The sequence below is a fragment of the Anabrus simplex genome, chromosome 1 (assembly GCF_040414725.1).
Source record: "Anabrus simplex isolate iqAnaSimp1 chromosome 1, ASM4041472v1, whole genome shotgun sequence".
NCBI lineage: Eukaryota > Metazoa > Arthropoda > Insecta > Orthoptera > Tettigoniidae > Anabrus > Anabrus simplex.
In genome coordinates this window covers 653619946-653639047 of record NC_090265.1, presented here as the reverse complement: position 1 = coordinate 653639047, position 19102 = coordinate 653619946, and the positions used below count along the sequence as shown (strand labels likewise).

Sequence of the window (19102 nt, the reverse complement as noted above, 5' to 3'; positions counted from 1 at the left end):
TTGCCATCACTATTGTTTTGGCTTCGCTTATCTTGATATTGAATTCCTGGAACTTAACGTTCCATTTGTTGAGTCTCAACTGTAATTGTTCCTCAGTTTCTCCCTGGATCATAACGTCATCAGTGAAAGCTTTGCATTTACAAAGGTCGATCAAATATAAACGGGATATTTGTTGCTGAACATCAAAAGTTGGTAGGACTGGCCCCGCGCTTCTGCTATCTTAGGCGGGACCTTTAGGAGTGAGGAGAGCGTGCTGTTAGATATTTCCCGCCATTTCATCAGTAACACTCACGATGTCGGTGCAACAGATGCACCCCTCCACTGCACAATGCATAATTATAAAATTCCTTGCTCATGAAGGAGTTACAGTGGCAGAAATTTGGCAGAGATTGACTGCACAGTTTGGTGATCAAACATTGTCAAGGATGCGTGTGTGTAAGGAGTGGCGGAGCAAAGGGGAGGCAGCGCCAGTGAAACCCAGGACTGGACTGTCAGCTGGCAAGGTTCATGCAACCGTTCTTTTTTTTTTTTTTCTTTTCGATTGGCAAGGCATTTTGCTGATTGATTTTTTTGCATGAGCGACGCACAATCAGTGCTGCTTGCTACTGCGAGCTGTTGAACAAGGCGAGGGTTGCATATCGCCGCAAAAGACAAGACCAACAGACTCAACAATGTGCTGCCCCATACCGCAGCTCTGTCTCCAAGGTACAGGAAAGCACTGGACTCTACTTGATCATCCTCCTTACAGTCCTGACTTATCACCCTGCGATTTCCATTTGTTCGTACCGCTTAAAGAATCTCTAGGATGGCAACGACTTGAAGATGACGAGAGTGTAGAAGACTTTGTGCGCAACTGGCTGGTGACACAACCCTGTTCTTTTTACGATGAGAGCATCAAAAAGCTGCCCATACATTGGGACAAATGCATTTCCAAAGTAAGAAACTATGTGGAAAGTTAAATTGTAATTGCCTTGTGTTTTTCAATAAATGAATTTAAATAAAAAATAAAATCCCATTTAATTTGATCCCCCCTTGTAGTTCACTAGAGGTTTTCTTGATATTCTTCATTATGTTCATTCATAATGGTGATAAACAATAGTGGGGATAGTGCCCTGCCTTTGCTGGACTTTTGATCTGGAACCAAGATGAATATCAGTCACTAAATTACACTCAGCTGGTACATTGCTCACACAGCATCTGAATGTTCCTCAGCAGTCCTTCCAGCACATTCCTCTTTCTCAGGCATTCCCATATCTTCTCTCTTACAATGCTGCCATATGCCTTCTCAATATCCAGGAAAACCATGAACAGATCTGTCTTTCTCTCAATATTTCTACATTAACATACGGATACTAAAGATTAGGTGTGTACCGAACATGTTGGCCATTTGGATAGGGTTGCACAGCTGTGAGGTTGTATTCAGAAAATAGTGAGTTCAAACCCCACTGTCAGTAGCCCTGAAAATGGTTTTCCGTGGTTTCCCATGTTCACACTAGGCAAATGCTGGGGCTGTACCTTAAAGCCACGGCTGCTGCTTTCCCACTCCTAGTCCTTCCCTTTCCCATTGTCGCCCTAAGGCCTATGTGTTATATAGAAGGAATTGCTCAAAGGATGTTCCACCAATCAACACTTTAAAAGGTACTGTTACACAATTTAATAACCGAGTACAGGTTTCGGTTCACCTAGAACCATCCTCAGCTCAATCAGTACATGAATTAATTTTCTGATCACAAATTACTTTTATTGACTTTGACATAAACATGATCACAACAAAGGCAGAAAATGGATGAATAATCTCAATTTTACATCTTACTATTCTTGTCATGGGGCATCTCTTTTGCGTTAGCTTATCAGTACTGTAGTTGTATATATATTCCTTGGTTCTCATGGGGTTTTATGTCAGTCATAATAATGAGGCTAATTTATTTCACACCTCTAGACACCTCTATTGATTCAGAAACATTTATAAATATTAAGGGTATTAAATTGACAATAGTTCAAAGCATTTTTTGCCATTTCTTTATAATACTTAGTCTGTATTCATTATTTAGATCTTAAAACTACGTTTTGTGTTTTATTTTTAATATGTATACCCTACAGGTGTTGTGCAGCCCCTCCAGCTCTCGTTTGATATGTCTATGACTGAAGATAAGCCCGAGACTCCTGGCGAGACACCTGATCCCCAGAGTGTTGGTCTGTCTGGCACTCGACCTTTGGGGGTAGCAGTATTACCTCCTTTACCACCTCTCCCTCCCGACACTTCACCTGGTTCCATTTTGCCATCAAGTGTGGCTAGCAAGAAGAGAGCTTCGTCTGTTCCTGCACCAGCACCAAAATTGGATGTCGAAGTAAGTCGCTGGAATAACACAAATTTACCAAAATTTAGAAATGCAAACATCTTAGGTAAAGGATATATACACCATTTACTCGCATATAGCTCTCATTTTTACTCCTTTTACTTGTGTGTAGCATTCAGATTGGTCTAGAATAGCATTGTTGAGCCTTGAAAAACTTGTTAAATTTCTAAATAATAGTTTTAGGTGACAAAACTGTTAAGGGACACTGGGACTGAAATTTTGGCGAAATATATGTAAAATATTGATTTTCTGCTTTTTCCATATTAATACACCCCTAACCCCCACGGATCAGATAGCAGTGTTTTCATCCAAATTCCTCTATTTTTAAAGCTCTAGCATAGCTTTTAAATGCCTGGCGTGCAGTCCTTTAAACGCCCACTTTCGTTCGACTCACGATCAGCACACATTAATGGTGTATTCAAGCAGATTTCACGATTTCATTTCATAAGAATAATTCAAAAAGGCCTCCTACATCTGTCGGTCTGCATTTTGCTGCTTTCTAGTGGAGGAAGTAGGCACTTTTACTACGTAAACTATATAAGAACTACAAAAGTTTTAAATTAAATTATATTAATACAATTTAATTGTTATTTTTAGTAGTTTTTAAGTGAATCAATGTACCTGCAAATTAACATGTTTAAAATCTTAGCAATTCACCTAAGCTACAATAACAGCTGAGGATGTTCCTAAATAAGGAACGAAACATGTACTGTTGACAAATAAATTTGCCAAAAGGCAAAAAAGTATCAAAACGGTGGAAGAATTTTAAATATTGTAAAACTTAGTGATTAAATTTTGATACGGAAAATGAAGTTGATTACTTGCAAACCTACCATTTAATCGAGCAGCTCGTCTCCTTTCTCCCAAGTCTTCCCAGCCCAAACTTTGCAACATTTTTGTAACGCTACTCTTTTGTTTGAAATCACCCAGAACAAATCGAGCTGCGTTTCTTTGGAATTTTTCCAGTTCTTGAATCAAGTAATCCTGGTGAGGGTCCCATACACTGGAACCGTACTCTATTTGGGGTCTTACCAAGACTTATATGCCCTCTCCTTTACATCCTTACTACAACCCCTAAATACCCTCATAACCATGTGCAGAGATCTGTACCCTTTGTTAACAATCATATTTATGTGATTACCCCATTGAAGGTCTTTTCTTATATTAACATCTGGGTACTTACAATGATCCCCAAAAGGAACTTTCACCCCATCAATGCAGTAATTAAAACTGAGAGGACTTTTCCTATTTGTGAAACTCACAACCTGACTTTTAACCCCATTATCATCATACCTTTTGTCCACCGTCCATTTCACAACACTATCGAGGTCACCCTGCAGCTGCTCACAATCTTGTAACTTATTTATTACTCTGTACAGAATAACGTCATCTGCAAACAGCCTTATCTCTGATTCCACTTCTTTACACATATCATTGATATATATAAGAAAACATAAAGGTCCAATAGTATTGCCTTGAGGAATTCCCCTCTTAATTATTACAGGGTCAGATAAAGCTTTGCCTACTCTAATTCTCTGAGTTCTATTTTCTAGAAATATAGCCACCCATTCAGTCACTCTTTTTTTCTAGTCCAATTGCACTCATTTTTGCCAGTAGTCTTCCATGATCTACCCTATCAAATGCCTTAGATAGGTCAATCGCAATACAGCCCATTTGGCCTCCTGAATCCAGGATATCTGCTATATCTTGCTGAAATCCTACAAGCTGAGCTTCAGTCGAATAACCTTTCCTAAACCCAAACTGCCTTTTGTCAAACCAGTTATTAATTTTGCAAACATGTCTAATATAATCAGAAATAATGCTTTCCCAAAGCTTACATACAATGCATGTCAAACTGACTGGCCTGTAATTTTCAGCTTTATGTCTATCACCCTTTCCTTTATACACAGGGGCTACTATAGCAACTCTCAATTCATTTGGTGTAGCTCCTTCAACCAAACAATAATCAAATAAGTATTTTAGGTATGGTACTATATCCCAACCCATTGCCTTTGGTATATCCCCAGAAATCTTATCAATTCCAGCTGCTTTTCTAGTTTTCAACTTTTGTATCTTACTGTAAGTGTCATTGTTATCATAGGTAAATTTTACTTCTTTAGCGTTACTCCTGCCTGCTGTCATTTCTTGATGGATACAGTACTTTTGCATCCATCTCTTGGCACAGGCCAGAGTAAAGTGTAGCTTCCACCAAAGTCCCAGTCAACATCCATGGCTGTGACAATATGGAAGTTGCTGGGGTATGGGTAGTGCTGAGTAATGACATTCAGAGCATGACTAATGCATCTGAATGTTATGAAAGGTGCTGCTCATAGGGTCAGTCATGCTGCAATAGTACTTTCTCACCCAGTGCGGAAAGCAATGGCAAACTACCTCACGCCTCATCTTGCCTAGTACGCCTCATTTTGGTGCTGCCATTGGTTTTTGGGGTTTCCTTATAACTGCATAACCTTTGGTGGTGCTATTTGAGGATATAACCAGCCTCTGGACTGATGACCTAACAGACAGTGTTACTCACATCCCCTATCTGGACATTATCCTTGTAACCAACAATCTTTACATACTGCTGACTGAATACTTCTGCCTTTTGAAGATCCTCGCATACACACTCCCCTTGTTCATTAATGATTCCTGGAATATCCTTCTTTGAACCTGTTTCTGCCTTAAAGTACCTCTACATACTCTTCCATTTTTCACTAAAATTTGTATGACCACCAATTATGCTTGCCATCATGTTATCCTTAGCTGACTTCTTTGCTAGATTCAATTTCCTAGTAAGTTTCTTCAATTTCTCCTTACTTCCATAACCATTTCTAACTCTATTTCTTTCCAGTCTGCACCTCCTTCTTAGTCTCTTTACTTCTCTGTTATAATATAGTGGATCCTTACCATTCCTTACCACCTTTAAAGGGACAAACCTGTTTTCACATTCCTCAACAATTGCTTTAAACCCATCCCAGAGTCTATTTACATTTTTATTTACCATTTTCCAGCAATCATATTTACTTTTTTTAAACTCCCTCATGCCTGTTTTATCAGCCATATGGTACTGCCTAATATTCCTAATTTTGATACCTTCATTTCTTTCACATTTATTTTTAACTACAACAAAAACAGCTTCGTGATCACTAATACCATCTATTACTTCGGTTTCTCTATAGAGCTCATCTGGTTTTCTCAGCACCACATCCAGGATATTTTTTCCCTCTAGTTGGTTCCATCAAGTCTGAATCAGGTGCCCTTCCCATATTAACTTATTTGCCATTATTTTGTTGGTCATGCTTCCTGTCGTTCGCATTACCTTCCCAATTGACATTTGGTAAATTGAGATCACCTGCTACTATCCCATTCCTTTCCATACCATTTCCAACATAGCTGATTATCTTATCAAATAATTCTGAATCGGCATCAGCGCTACCCTTTCCCGGTCTGTACACTCCAAAGACATCAAGTTGCCTATTATCTTTAGAGAAGAGTCTCACACCCAGAATTTCATGTTTTTCATCCTTAACTTTTTTGTAGCTTACAAATTCTTCTTTCACCAAAATGAATACTCCCCCTCCTACCATTCCTATCCTACGATACACACTCCAGTTCCGTGAGAATATCTCTGCATCCATTATATCATTTCTCAGCAATGATTCAACTCCTATTACAATATCTGGTAAGTATATATCTATTAAATTACTTAATTCGATTCCTTTGTTTACAATGCTTCTACAGTTGAGCACTAACATTTTTATGTCATCCCTACTTGATTTCCAGTTCCCTGTTCGCTTAACACCGCTCCCTAGGCCACCCCGTTTCCCTGCCTATAACCCTTCTAAACAAGTTTCCTAACTTATATGTACCACTGCGGTTTAAGTGAAGGCCATCTGGGTGCAGATCCCTCTCTCCTACCCACCCATTAGGATCTAGAAATCTCACTCCCAGTTTCCCACATACCCACTCCATAGTCTCATTTAAATCCCCAATCACCTTCCAGTCATTATCCCTCCTACAGAGTATTCCACTGATAACAATTTCTGCTTCCTTAAACTTCATCCATGCTGCATTTACCAGATCTCACACATCCCCAACTATGTTGGTACTTATTCCTGCTTGTCTTACATTGTTAGTACCAACGTGAAACACTACCACCTTCTCCTTTCCCTAGTATCCAGTATTCGGGAGATAGGTTCGAACCCCACTGTTGGCAGCCCTGAAAATGGTTTTCCTTTGTTTCCCATTTTCACACCAGGCAAATGCTGGGGCTGTACCTTAATTAAGGCCACGGCCACTTCCTTCCCACTCCTAGCCCTTTCCTGTCCCATTGTCACCATAAGACCTATCGGTACGACGTAAAGCAACTAGCAAAAAAAATCTCCTTTCCCTCTTCCTTCTCTTCTACTTTTCTCAACATCTGCCTCAACCTAATTCCTTGATAACACTCTACCCGGGTTCCCTTTCCTCCACACACTTTCCCCACGTCTAACGATGGAATCCCCCATGACCAGAGCCTCAACCCTACCCAGCTCATTTGATCCCCTCCCCCCCTGATCAGCCCTATCTTCTCTCACTGCTGCAGAAGCTACTTCCTCCTCCCTTTCCTCCCTCCCATGACCCTGTTCCACCTGTCTTTTCCTTTCCACTACACTACATTTCCCTTTCCTACCTTTTCTTTTTCTCCTACTTCCACACATCTCAGCAACAGTTCTACAATTCCCCCTTTTTTCCATCCCTCCTTTACACCTACTGTATCCTGTACATTATTTGAGGGTGGCCTACTTTCCTTCCTGTTCTCTGAGAGAATCCTAATCATCTCCCTCAAACTCTCCAACTCCTCGCTCATACTCCTTAATGCCTGGCCTTACCCACAGTTCCTACACTCGCACTTCTTGGCCATTCTTTACTAAATAACGAAAAGAAAAGGAAAAATAAGTAACTTATTCTGTGCAAATAAAAATGAAAGGAGAGAAATATTGCCTATAAAAATGAAAGGAAAGAAATATTGTCTAGGATAGTTCACAAAAATCACACAACAACAAGGTAATTAATATAAGCTGGAGTAAGATGAGATGCATTGGAAAACTGCATCCTTCTAGTCCATGAACCGATGACCCACCAAAAAATATTGTGTTATTATACTGTATGTACTGACTTCTGGAAAGTGCCTGTGGAAATTCAGAAACAAACTTTGAAAAGAGTTTTAACTTTCTTACTCATGAAATAACAAACATTTTTATCTGTCTGATACAGTTTTTAACATTTTTGTTAGCTTTTTTTTTTCAAAATTGTTTTTATGTTTTGCATTAGAATGTTTTCCTTCCTTGCTCCTAATATCTTTCCTTGTAGGATGAATTGATGCCTCATTAACTTAATTGAAGTATAAATTTTGTTTTGTAAAAGTGGTTTGGTTTAGACTGGTGTAATTTTGGTATTTTTTGGCTTTCTCTGTCTCACTAAAAGACATAAGTATTGCCTTGTAAATAAGCTCTTTGTTGTGCTTCCTGTAGCAGTCCCTTCACTTGTTGAATCGGCACATTGTAGCACACCCTCCCCCCCGATAATGTTACAGAGTGCGCTGAGAGAGTTTGACTTCCTGCACGCAGAAGAAAGAGCATCTCCGGAACCTGGCTCGGTGGCTGTTCGCCCCACACCTGCCCCTGCACCTGCCGCAAGTAGCGCAGAACTCCAGCACCAGCACCAACACTCTCCCTCGCCCCAACCTGTTATTCAGTTTCCAGAAGATGAGGTACATGACCCCTCATTTTTTTCCTAGCTTCCTCTATATTTTATTTGTTTCTTTTACATCTGGTAGCTGTTTGATAATGTCCCATTCCTAATGCACATAATGTAAATACCTTTTTTCTTGTTGTTCAACATGCAAACCACTAAAAATGGAATTGTTTCACTCCTTGGCTGATGGTCTGTTGTCTTTAATGTTATGCACAAAAGTTTTGTTGTTCAAATGATTGAGATAATCATGTTAACTTATACCCTGATATGACAATTTTCAGAACTTGGCTCTAACTACAGTTTGAGTCAGTTACTTTAGAAGTAGGTTTGAAATGCTAGATCTAGCAGTATATTGCTTCACCTCCATTCTTTGAGAAAAGATTTAACAATCATTCCTGAATTGGAGTAATCCGGTATGTCTTTACTTCATTGTTTTATGCTCGCGGTATGGAAGAAAAGTTCTGCAGGACAAAATTCCGGCAGGTAGACATCTCCAAAACCCATCAAAAAGTAGTTAGTGGGATGTAAAAACGTCATTATTATTAGAAGGAAAGTTATGAAAGCGGGTCATATTTAGTAATGAGCTAATTCAAGAGTTTATTTGCTATTAAAGGAATGTGTTATTTTTTTATTTTATTGATCATCCAAGTTCTTGTACATTTAGGGTATAAGACCTTTCTGGCTGCAATAATCTGCAGTGATAGAGAAGAAATGTTTTTAATCTTCTTCAATTTTTTTCTATTTTTATATTTAGACTGCTTCCTACTTCAATCATCATGATCATTTTCAACCACCTTAGTCTGGGTTTCCCTCTTGCCCTCCCTCCTATCTGGCTTTCCATCATCCGCTTCAACACCATTCCGCCGTAAAAGCTTTTCCACTCCGATGTCCTTCCTGACATCCTCATTTCTTACTCTGTCCATTCTTTCTTAAGAAATTTTATACTCCTGTCATTAGTGTCCAGGTCTCCACTTTATGTCTGCAGTTACACATCTTATACATCACCTTTTAACACTTCATGGGTACTCCCTTCCTCCACACCAGGTTTCTCACACTCTGGTAGAATGAATTTCCCTTTCGAATCCTTTTAATGATCTTCCATGTCCACCCATTTATCTTTCATCATTTTGCTTTCCAAGTGCATGAAGCTGTTTCTTTTCTTTCCTTTCCCTTTTTCCTCTAGTTAGTTATTGTCCTATTTTCCATGCTGATTTTTATTCCATAATTTCCAGTGATCACACTATGTTGAATTGCCCTTGTACTCCCTCTCTGTTCATATCCCACACCACATCATCATCTGCAAACAGTCATCATCATCAGCTCCCTGTCCCCTGTCTCCTTCACAGTTTCTTCCATAACCATTATGAATAACAGTGGTGACAGCACACATCCTTGTTGTAGTCCAGATTCATTCCAAAGCCACTCTGCTCTTCCCTTGTATCTGGGCACTGCTGCAACCGTTTTTGTACATTGCTTGCACATATTCTTTCATTCCAAATCCTTTCCATTGCATTACACTCCATACCTTTGCTCTCGGTACACTATCATAAACCAAACTCCATGGCGCAACAGCCATGAAAGGCCGTGGCCTACCAAGCGACTGCTGCTCAGTCCGAAGGCTTGCAGATTACAAGGTGTCGTGTGGTCAGCACGACGAATCCTCTCGGCCGATATTCTTGACTTTCTAGGCCGCTATCTCACAGTCAGATAGCTCTTCAGTTTTGATCATGTAGGCTGAGTGGACCTCAAACCAGCCCTCAGAACCAGGAAAACATCCCTGTCATGGCCGGGAATCGAACGCGGGACCTCCGGATAAGAAGCAGGTGTGCTACCCCTACACCGCGGGGCTGGCACGCTATCATAAGCCTTTCCTAAATCAAAGAATGTCATCACTATATCTCTTCCGTATTCCAAATGTTTTTCCCTTAACTGCCTCATTTTAGTGTTGATCTTCCATTTCAAATGCCATATTGCTCTTCCTGTAATTGTCCATCCACTTTTCTTCTCTTTCTCTTTTCTAGTACCCTTTGAAATATTTTTGCAACCTGAGACATGAGTCCCTTCTTAAATATGGGTATTATTACTCCAGTCATTTTGTACTTATTTTTCTTTCCAAATACATCTAATTAGCCTATACAGCCATTGCAGACCAACAGATCTTGCTACTTTTATCATTTCCGCACAGAATTCACCCATTGCTGCTGCTTTTCCTACTTTCATTCGTTTGACAGCAGTTTCCACTTCTAGTGTGATTTCACTCTTGAAATCTGTCTCCACACATTTTACCGCTATCATCTCACCTACACCCCTTCCTACATTCAGGAGTTCACAAGTTCAAAAAAATTTATCAGATGAGCACTAATGAATGATATCAACAATATGTTTCCAACATACATGATTAACCTATAAAATATTACCATGCTTCTTTCTAAAGGAATATTCAAAACCAAACAAGATCTGCTTTATACCATGGTTTTCTAACAATATACTTACGACATAGGTGACCCTAGCCTCCTTTGAACGAACCAACTGTAAAACCTTCAACCTAATGTTCATCCATACAGTTGGTGAAACCCCAATTCACTCTGTGATCTAGTCAATATGAACACAATTGCATAAACTTACATCCATACAGTAGGAGAAATCCATATTACATTTTGGACGTTATCTAGTCATTGTAAAATAAAATAATTTAGTTGCTTCCTTGTTCACGATTTCTGGCTTTTAATTAATGTACATATTGTAAACTATGTAAATATCAACTTTTGTAAAAAATATTTTTAGCATAAGACCATTGTATTTAGTATTTAGTTCCAATGTTTAATAGATTTAAGACTTAACCTTAAGATTAGTATTAGGCGAAGATGCTCAAAATTAGGGCGAGACATATTCCTAACTAGTGTTTATAATTCATTTAGGATTTAATCACTACAAAATATAATTGTATTGAATAGGTGGACACAGTAATTTTATTCTTGAAAGAATTTTACTTATTCAGGAGTTTGTCAAAGTAACCCTTCTATCTTTCCCTTATTTCCTCGTTTTGTACTTCTCTTCTTTTCTTCCCTTTCATCTGCTTTGTGTAGACACTCTTTTTTGTTTCTCTTCCTTAAAAGCCCACATAACATCATTTTACCTCTAAGCACATACTTTTCCAGCTCTCATGTAAATTCTTCCCAGCTTTTCTTCACTTACGACTTTCTTGCACCTTCTTTTCATTTCCTGATACTTTCTTCTACTTTCTTCCGTTTTATTGGTATTCCATAATTACCATGATTTCTTATTTTTCACTGCTTCCTATACCCTCGACCCTCTGTGGGTGGGGGACACAGATGAAGAATACACCCACGGTATTCCCTGCCTGTCTTAAGAGGTGACTAAATGGGGCGACCAAGGGATGATGGATTTTCAACCATGATTTTACCCGCTATTAGTACCATCACGCAAGGAACACCATGGTTCAACTTTACTTGCGATTAGTACCACTATGTGAGGAACACCCTGGGTCTGTGATTCGTAACATCGTGGGTGGATCATTATGGGTTTACAGTACCACTATATATGGAACACTATCGGTTTACATTGCTTGTGATTAGTACCACTATGTGAGGGACACCATGAGTCTACGTTACTTGTGATTAGTACCACTGTATGAGGAACACGATGGTTCTATTTTACCAGCAATTAGTACCATTATGAGGGGCTGATGACCTGGATTTTGGAACCCTTTAGACAGCAAGCATCATAGATTTAGGATTTTTCTTTGGAAGCAGTCCCTTGTTCGGTTTATATCATTGTTTTAAGTTATTTTATGGGAAGATGGACCATTGCGGATCAGATCCACTGATTGTTTTTTAATTTCATAATCATTATTCCAAGCCTCGGACCTATGGGAGTAACGGAGTCCCACTCCCATTTGACAGGCGAGGGACTCCTTGGAAACAACTTGACGAACGAAATGGAATTCGATGGGGAGTTATCAATATTAATGGGGCTTATGGAAGAAAGAAAGTAGAACTGGCTGAGTCAACAAAGAGGATGCATCTGGATGTGCTAGAAGTAAGTGATATTCGGGTAAGTAGAGATAACAAGGAAGAGATAGGAGATTATAAAGTGTACTTGATGGGTGTTAGAAAGGGAAGGGCAGAGTCTGGGGTAGGGCTCTTTATCAGGAATATCATTGCACGCAACATAGTTTCTGTTAGGGATGTAAATGAACAAATGATGTGGCTAGATTTGTCAGTTGGAGGAATTAGGACTAGAATTGTGTCCGTGTATTCACCATGTGAGGGTGCAGATGAGGATGAAGTTGACAAGTTTTATGAAGCATTGAGTGACGTCGTGGTCAGGGTCAACAGCAAGGATAGAATAGTGCTAATAAGCGATTTCAATGTGAGAGTTCGGAATAGAACTGAAGGATACGAAAGGGTGATTGGTGAATGTGGGGAAGATGTGGAAGCTAATGGGAATGGGAAGCGTTTACTGGACTTCTGTGCTAGTAAGGGTTTAGCAGTTACGAAGACATTCTTCAAGCCTAAGGCTATTCACCGCTACACATGGGAGGCTAGGGGTACCAGATCCATAATAAACTATATCTTAACAGACTTCGAATTCTGGAAATCTGTTAGGAATGTACGAGTTTTCCGGGGATTTTTCCATGACACAGACCACTATCTGATCTGTAGTGAACTAAGTATCTCTAGGCCTAGGGTAGAGAAAGTGACATCTGTCTGCAAACGAATAAGGGTAGAAAATCTCCATGACGAGGAAATTAGACAGAAGTACATGGATATGATTAGTGAGAAGTTTCGAACAGTGGACAGTAAGCAGGCTCAGGATATAGAAAGAGAATGGGTGGCATACAGGGATGCTGTAGAAGACACAGCAAGGGAATGCCTAGGAACAACTGTGTGTAAAGATGGAAAAAGGCGAACATCTTGGTGGAATGATGAAGTGAGAACAGCTTGTAAATGTAAAAAGAAGGCTTATCAGAAATGGCTCCAAACAAGGGCCGAGGCAGACAGGGATTTGTATGTAGATGAAAGAAACAGAGCAAAACAAATAGTTGTTGAATCCAAAAAGAAGTTTCAGGAAGATTTTGATAATAACCTGGGAAGGCTAGGTCAGGCAGCAGGGAAACCTGTCTGGACAGTAATAAAGAATCTTAGGAAGGGAGGGAAAAAGGAAATGAACAGTGTTTTGAGTAATTCAGGTGAATTCATAATACATTCCAGGGAATCACTGGAGAGGTGGAGGGAATATTTTGAACATCTTCTCAATGTAAAAGGAAATCATCCTGGTGATGTTGCAGACAGCCAAGCTCATGGGGAGGAGGAACCGTACTCTAATTGGGGTCTTACCAAAGACTTAATACATCCTCTCCTTTATATCCTTTACAGCTCCTGAATACTCTCGTGACCATATGAAGAGATCTGTAACCTTTAATTACAACCTCATTAATATGATTATCTTAATGGAGATCTTTCTCTATACCAACACCTAAGTACTTACAGTGAACCCCGCAAGGTACTTTCACCCTGTCAACAAACACTACTATAGCAGGAAGGGAGAAAGTCAAACCCGATGCCGGCTACTCCTGTCAAATAGCACTAAGGAATCTGCTTGAGGTTTAACATCTCCATCCGACAGACAAATCACGATAAACAGCATTTTATGCCCTCACTCCATATGAACGCTGGAGAGGTTTGGAGTTGAATCCAGGCTTTTGGCTTGCAATCTTGTGATCCTGCTGGCCAACATTCTGATGGTGAATTTTTTCCACCAATGAGACTCGAACCGGTTAACCACGGTGTCAGACGATACATACTCAACTCCTTAATGGGCACCAGGTGGGCTAGATGTGTCTACCAGTCATTATCAAAATATGTATGGTATTAAGTTTCACAGCAATAATGTAAAGTCTTACACTTCAGGTAACGTCTACTCTTCGTGCTGTCTTGTAGTTGATTAACTTCATCCCCAGTTATTATATATACATATTTAAAAAGAATTTACATAGAAAATCATCTGTGGAAACACTATCTGGGGCTGTGATATTACATAAGTTATTGCCATTAGCTTTCTGTACACAATTTATAAAAGGATTAGAAATATGGACCACATATTACTTAACTGTTGGACACTTCACCTCCTGGGTTAAGAAATCAGAATGACCAATGTACTAGGTGGAAATTTCCATTTTTCATTGTTGCATTTGTGCATTAACTAATATGGATGTCAGCAAAGGATTGAAGCACAGATACATTTTGACCATTTCCATTGCCAAGTAAACTACTATGCTTGACTCCTTTAAGGTATGCTTGTTCCTTTTCTGACTTTAATAATCCTTTTGCTACTGTAATATTGCTTTCAGACACTAGAGTGGATTTCAATATGATATTTATAACTCAACAATTCCATGTGAATTGGTGTTAACATTAGTGTCTCCTCTTTATTTGCTGAGTTGAAGACTTAATTTGTGTTTCTTCTTGTTGAGGGTATTATTTGATTTTGAATTTTATTTCCAAGAGAAGCAGCCAAAATGTTGAAATATGTTACAGGAACTCAATCTTTATATTAATGATTTTTTTTTCCCCCCCACTAATAGGTCGTATATGAGCCTGAAGATGTGGTACGTCGGCCTGGAGCATGTGTACTTGAGTACCGGGACAGTGCATATGAGTCTCGCAGACATTCTCACTTCACTGGCATGTCTATGGATAATTTTCGCCTCCTCAGTGTACTGGGTAGGGGCCACTTTGGAAAGGTAGTTTCTTGTTTAAAACTTTAAAAGAATGATACTGAGCATTAAATAACATTTATTTCTAGAGTTAAAGTTGGTATTGTTTCAAACTGTGATCTCAGACTCCAGAAAAGAAATAATTCATAGGAAGTAATAAATTATGTAGGTACAGTAAAATACCAGTATAACAAAATTTTGGGGACATCAGAAATTAATTTGTTATAGTGAAATGTTGTTATATTGAACTAAGACAATTTTTAAGAGCTCACCTGGTGTTATATCCATTGCAGGATCTACTGAATTTACAGATTAAAAAATCTTACTACAGCAAAATGTCGTTTAGATGTTTCTGCAGGGGACAAGGAAAGAGAATGTGTTAAGCAAGAAAACATACTACTGAACAATCAAATAAAAATTATCCTGCAGTGATATGTAAACATTTGATATGTTTCTTCTGACATATGTGCATTTTATGTCATGTATATATGGATACAGTTAAAAATATAGGCCATCTACCATTTTTAAAGATGAGACAAGAGCATTAAAATGCGTGTAGAAAGACAAGAGAACAAATACGATAACCTTTTCCACTAGGGCTTATTAGATAATAACAGTGTTTTAAAAGGTGTGTAAAAAACCAGACAACAAATATGAAAATATATGCACTGCGGCTATAAATGGATCACTGTATTATTGCAGATCACACTCTTTCTGAAACAAATGTTACATGAAGCCTTATATTAACATTTTAACATATTTTCCGGTCACACTCTTCGACCATAAATTATTTGGTGGTTAAACTCGGCCATGTGCTAGAGAAGTGGAGAGAATGACTTTCACTGCCATCTTGAATTTGACTACACTTCGATTTTCTTCGATCGACTAGAGTCGAACTCGAAAGTGTAAGTTTTGACGTAGTGAAAGATGCAGATGCCTGTCCACTTTCTTCTGCATTTTAATTTTGTCTTCATTATTATAAGGTTTGTTCCAACACAATCAGAAACAGTTTGCAAACTGTCTGCTGCATGTTCAGTAAGGAAAGAGCGTTCCAACTAATTTCAAACTCAACGCGGACTCAGTCGGTCATTCCAACAGACTATAGACTATTCGTGAACCAGTTTGCTGGCTGGCAAAGCAGTACGTAGTCCAGAACAAGAACTGTTAGTCAGAGATATGCGCAGTACACCAAAATAACGATGAGCAGTACAGTGTGGTCTATAGCTGTGAACAGCTGATCAGCTGCTGTCCTCAGGGGCCCGGGTCCGATTCCTGGTACTGCCAGAAATTTAAGAATGGCCGAAGGGGTGGTAAGTGGTTAAAATGGTACATGCAGCTCACCTCCAACGGGGGTGTGCCTGAAAAGAGCTGCACCACCTCGGAACAAGGACACGAGTTTGCAGTCAATAGCTGGCGGGCGCAGACAACACGTTGAATTAAAATAATGACAAATGGCGATATTGAAGCCGATTCTGATGTAGTCAGCAGACTGCAAGTTTCTAGTGTGTTGCAGATAGTTTTACCGAGCGAGTTGGTTGTGGTTAGGGGCGCGCAGCTGTGAGCTTGCATTCGGGAGATAGAGGATTCAAATCCCACTGTCGGCAGCTCTGAAGATGGTTTTCCGTTGCTTCTCATTTTCACAACAGGCATATGCTGGGCTGTTCCTTGATTAAGACCATGGCTGCTTCCTTCTGTGTCGATGCAGTGTAAAGCAACTTGTTAAAAAAAAATTAAAAACAGGTAAATTTGGCATTTCTCTGAGCTCTCTGCATAGAATTATCAAACGGCTGACAGTCTTTATTGGCAACTTATCTCCACAAGTTATAACCTTGATTTACAAAGAATGAAAAAGTGAATATCGAGCAACATTTTTAGAGAAAATGGATTTCCGAGAGTCGTAGATGCCATAAATGGTTGTCACACTGAAATTGATGAACCTGCGAATGATCCCGACTCGTACCTAAATAGAAAAGGGCATACAGGTATATTTTATTTACTTATTTATCAAAGTAGGCTATGTCTTAATGCTAAACCAATGTTAATGAACAAATATATTAGTACATCATTCGATTATTTATAGTACTTTTAATTTTCAGATGTAAGCGGTTTGTGATTACTGGCAAAAATTGATAGCAGAGCCTGTAGAAATTCACCCCTTAACAATAATTTAGAAGAAAAATATGGTCCGTATTACCTTTAGGTGATAGTGACTATCCTCTGAAGAGAAATCTACTAACCCGCTTCAGAGACGGGCCAGTTGAATGAACATCAAATTAATTACAATGTCAGGCTGGCTAGAAGCAGATATGTCACTGAACACATTTTTGGAATATTAAAACAAGAATTCAGACATTGAGAGATATTCAGCTCAATGCACATTTGATTAGAAACAGAACAATAAGAACAAGAACTGTTTATTTATTCTCATAAACGTACTGTCCACAAATCTCCCAAGTAATTATGAATGCATGTGCATTGTAGTTTTTCTTGACCGTTCACAAACCGTTCCAACAGACTGCTGTTCAGCGACGGATCCCAAGGAGTACATAGCTTGCGCATGCGCTTACATCAGTCCATGAATCGGTACGAAACCATACACAAACTGCTTGTTGGAAAAAACCTGTGGTAAGTGATTTCTTAAATTTTTCATATCCATAACTGGGCTACCACAAGACATAAGCACCATGCTAGTAAACTTGACATGATTATGTTCTTAAATCATAGGTAGTCTATCACGCAAAAAAATATTCGCTACCCTTCACCGTATCACTGAACACAGAATTCATTTCTAACTTCTGAATGACCGGGCGAGTTGGCCATGCGGTTAGGGTCGCGCAGCTGTGAGCTTGCATCCGGGAGATACTGGATTCGAACCCCACTGTCGGCAGCCCTGAAAATGGTTTTCCGTGGTTTCCCATTTTCACACCAGGCAAATACTGGGGCTGTACCTTAAGGCCACGGCCGATTCCTTCCCACTCCTAGCCCCTTCCTATGCTATCGTCGTCATAAGATCTCTTTGCGTCGGTGCAACGTAAAACAAATTCTAAAAAAAAAAATAATAATAACTTCTGAATGGAATGCGAAATACAAGCATAAACAGTCTTACTGGGTTATTCAGCAATATCACTGAAAACCGGTAAGCAAAATTGAACTTTTCTGAGGCTAATGGCTTGCAGTGTAATTTAGTCCAGTAAAGTTAAGGAATTCAAGGCCATTTCCTGTTTTTGCCCAAATTTCTCCGACCTTCCTCCTGTGGTGAGGGCTCCTGTCTGTATTGGAAATCACGTTCCTTTCACAAGGGATGTCAAAATACATTTTCAAGGCTAGGAAAACTGCGATCGTACTAAGCTGTAATAGCAAAATTTTGTGTCACGATACGCGAGGTATTTTTTTATATAGATTTAATAAGGCATGAAGTGGGACTTGGAATTTACAATGTGCTAATCAAGAAAATGAGGAACGTGTTAACGAGGTTTCACTGTATTTATTAGATGATAGGAAAATTAGGATATTTGTACACAAAGTAATGGTATACAGTAATTGCAAGACGTTTTCTGTAAATTTTCACCATATCAAATTTTACATTGTTCTGGTATATTATGTTCTGGACTTCTTTTTTTTTTTTTTTTTGAAAAAGTCTTGTGATTTTCTTCTGAACACTCCCAGAGACAAAAGAACATTTGAGGCAGTCACCATATGAATTTAAGACAGATTTTGGCTCATCACTTTGTGACAGAAGAAAATCTTTAAGACTATTTGCCATGTTTGTTGCTTGCACAAGAGTCAAACTCTGTTGAACATTTTGAGGCACATCTTCCTCTTCCACCTGATCATTACATGGATGTCTGGCTCCATGGCTACATGGTTAGCTTGCTGGCCTTTGGTCACAGGGGTCCCAGGTTCGATTCCTGGCAGGGTCGAGAATTTTAACCATAATTGGTTAACTTCACTGACACGGGGCTGGGTGTGTGTGTCGTCTTCATCATCATTTCATCCTCATCACGACGCGCAGGTCGCCTACGGGAGTCAAATCAAAAGACCTGCATCTGGCGATCCAAACTTGTCCTCGGACACTCCCGGCACTAGAAGCCATACGCCATTTCATTTTTTCATTACATGGATTTTTATCACTCATTGTCTGCCACAATGTCATTAAGAATGCAAGTATGTCAATGTCATTATCACTGATTTCTTTTTGCACTAAGTCATGACAACCCACGTCGACGTAGTTGGCAAGATTCGTACTTGTTGGCACATCCAACTTTTCACA

At 39.3% G+C, this 19102-nt stretch overlaps 1 protein-coding gene across 2 annotated transcripts in view; it reads left to right on the top strand.

The window, feature by feature from the left end:
• Positions 1-19102, top strand: part of Pkn (serine/threonine-protein kinase N) — a 308319-nt gene that overhangs the window by 194276 nt on the left and 94941 nt on the right. For both annotated transcript variants that reach the window (XM_067135805.2, XM_067135804.2), the window contains 3 exons: positions 2101-2348; positions 7933-8109; positions 14701-14859. In XM_067135805.2, the coding sequence (XP_066991906.2) occupies positions 2101-2348; positions 7933-8109; positions 14701-14859 (584 nt within the window). The remainder of the gene's footprint in view (positions 1-2100; positions 2349-7932; positions 8110-14700; positions 14860-19102) is intronic.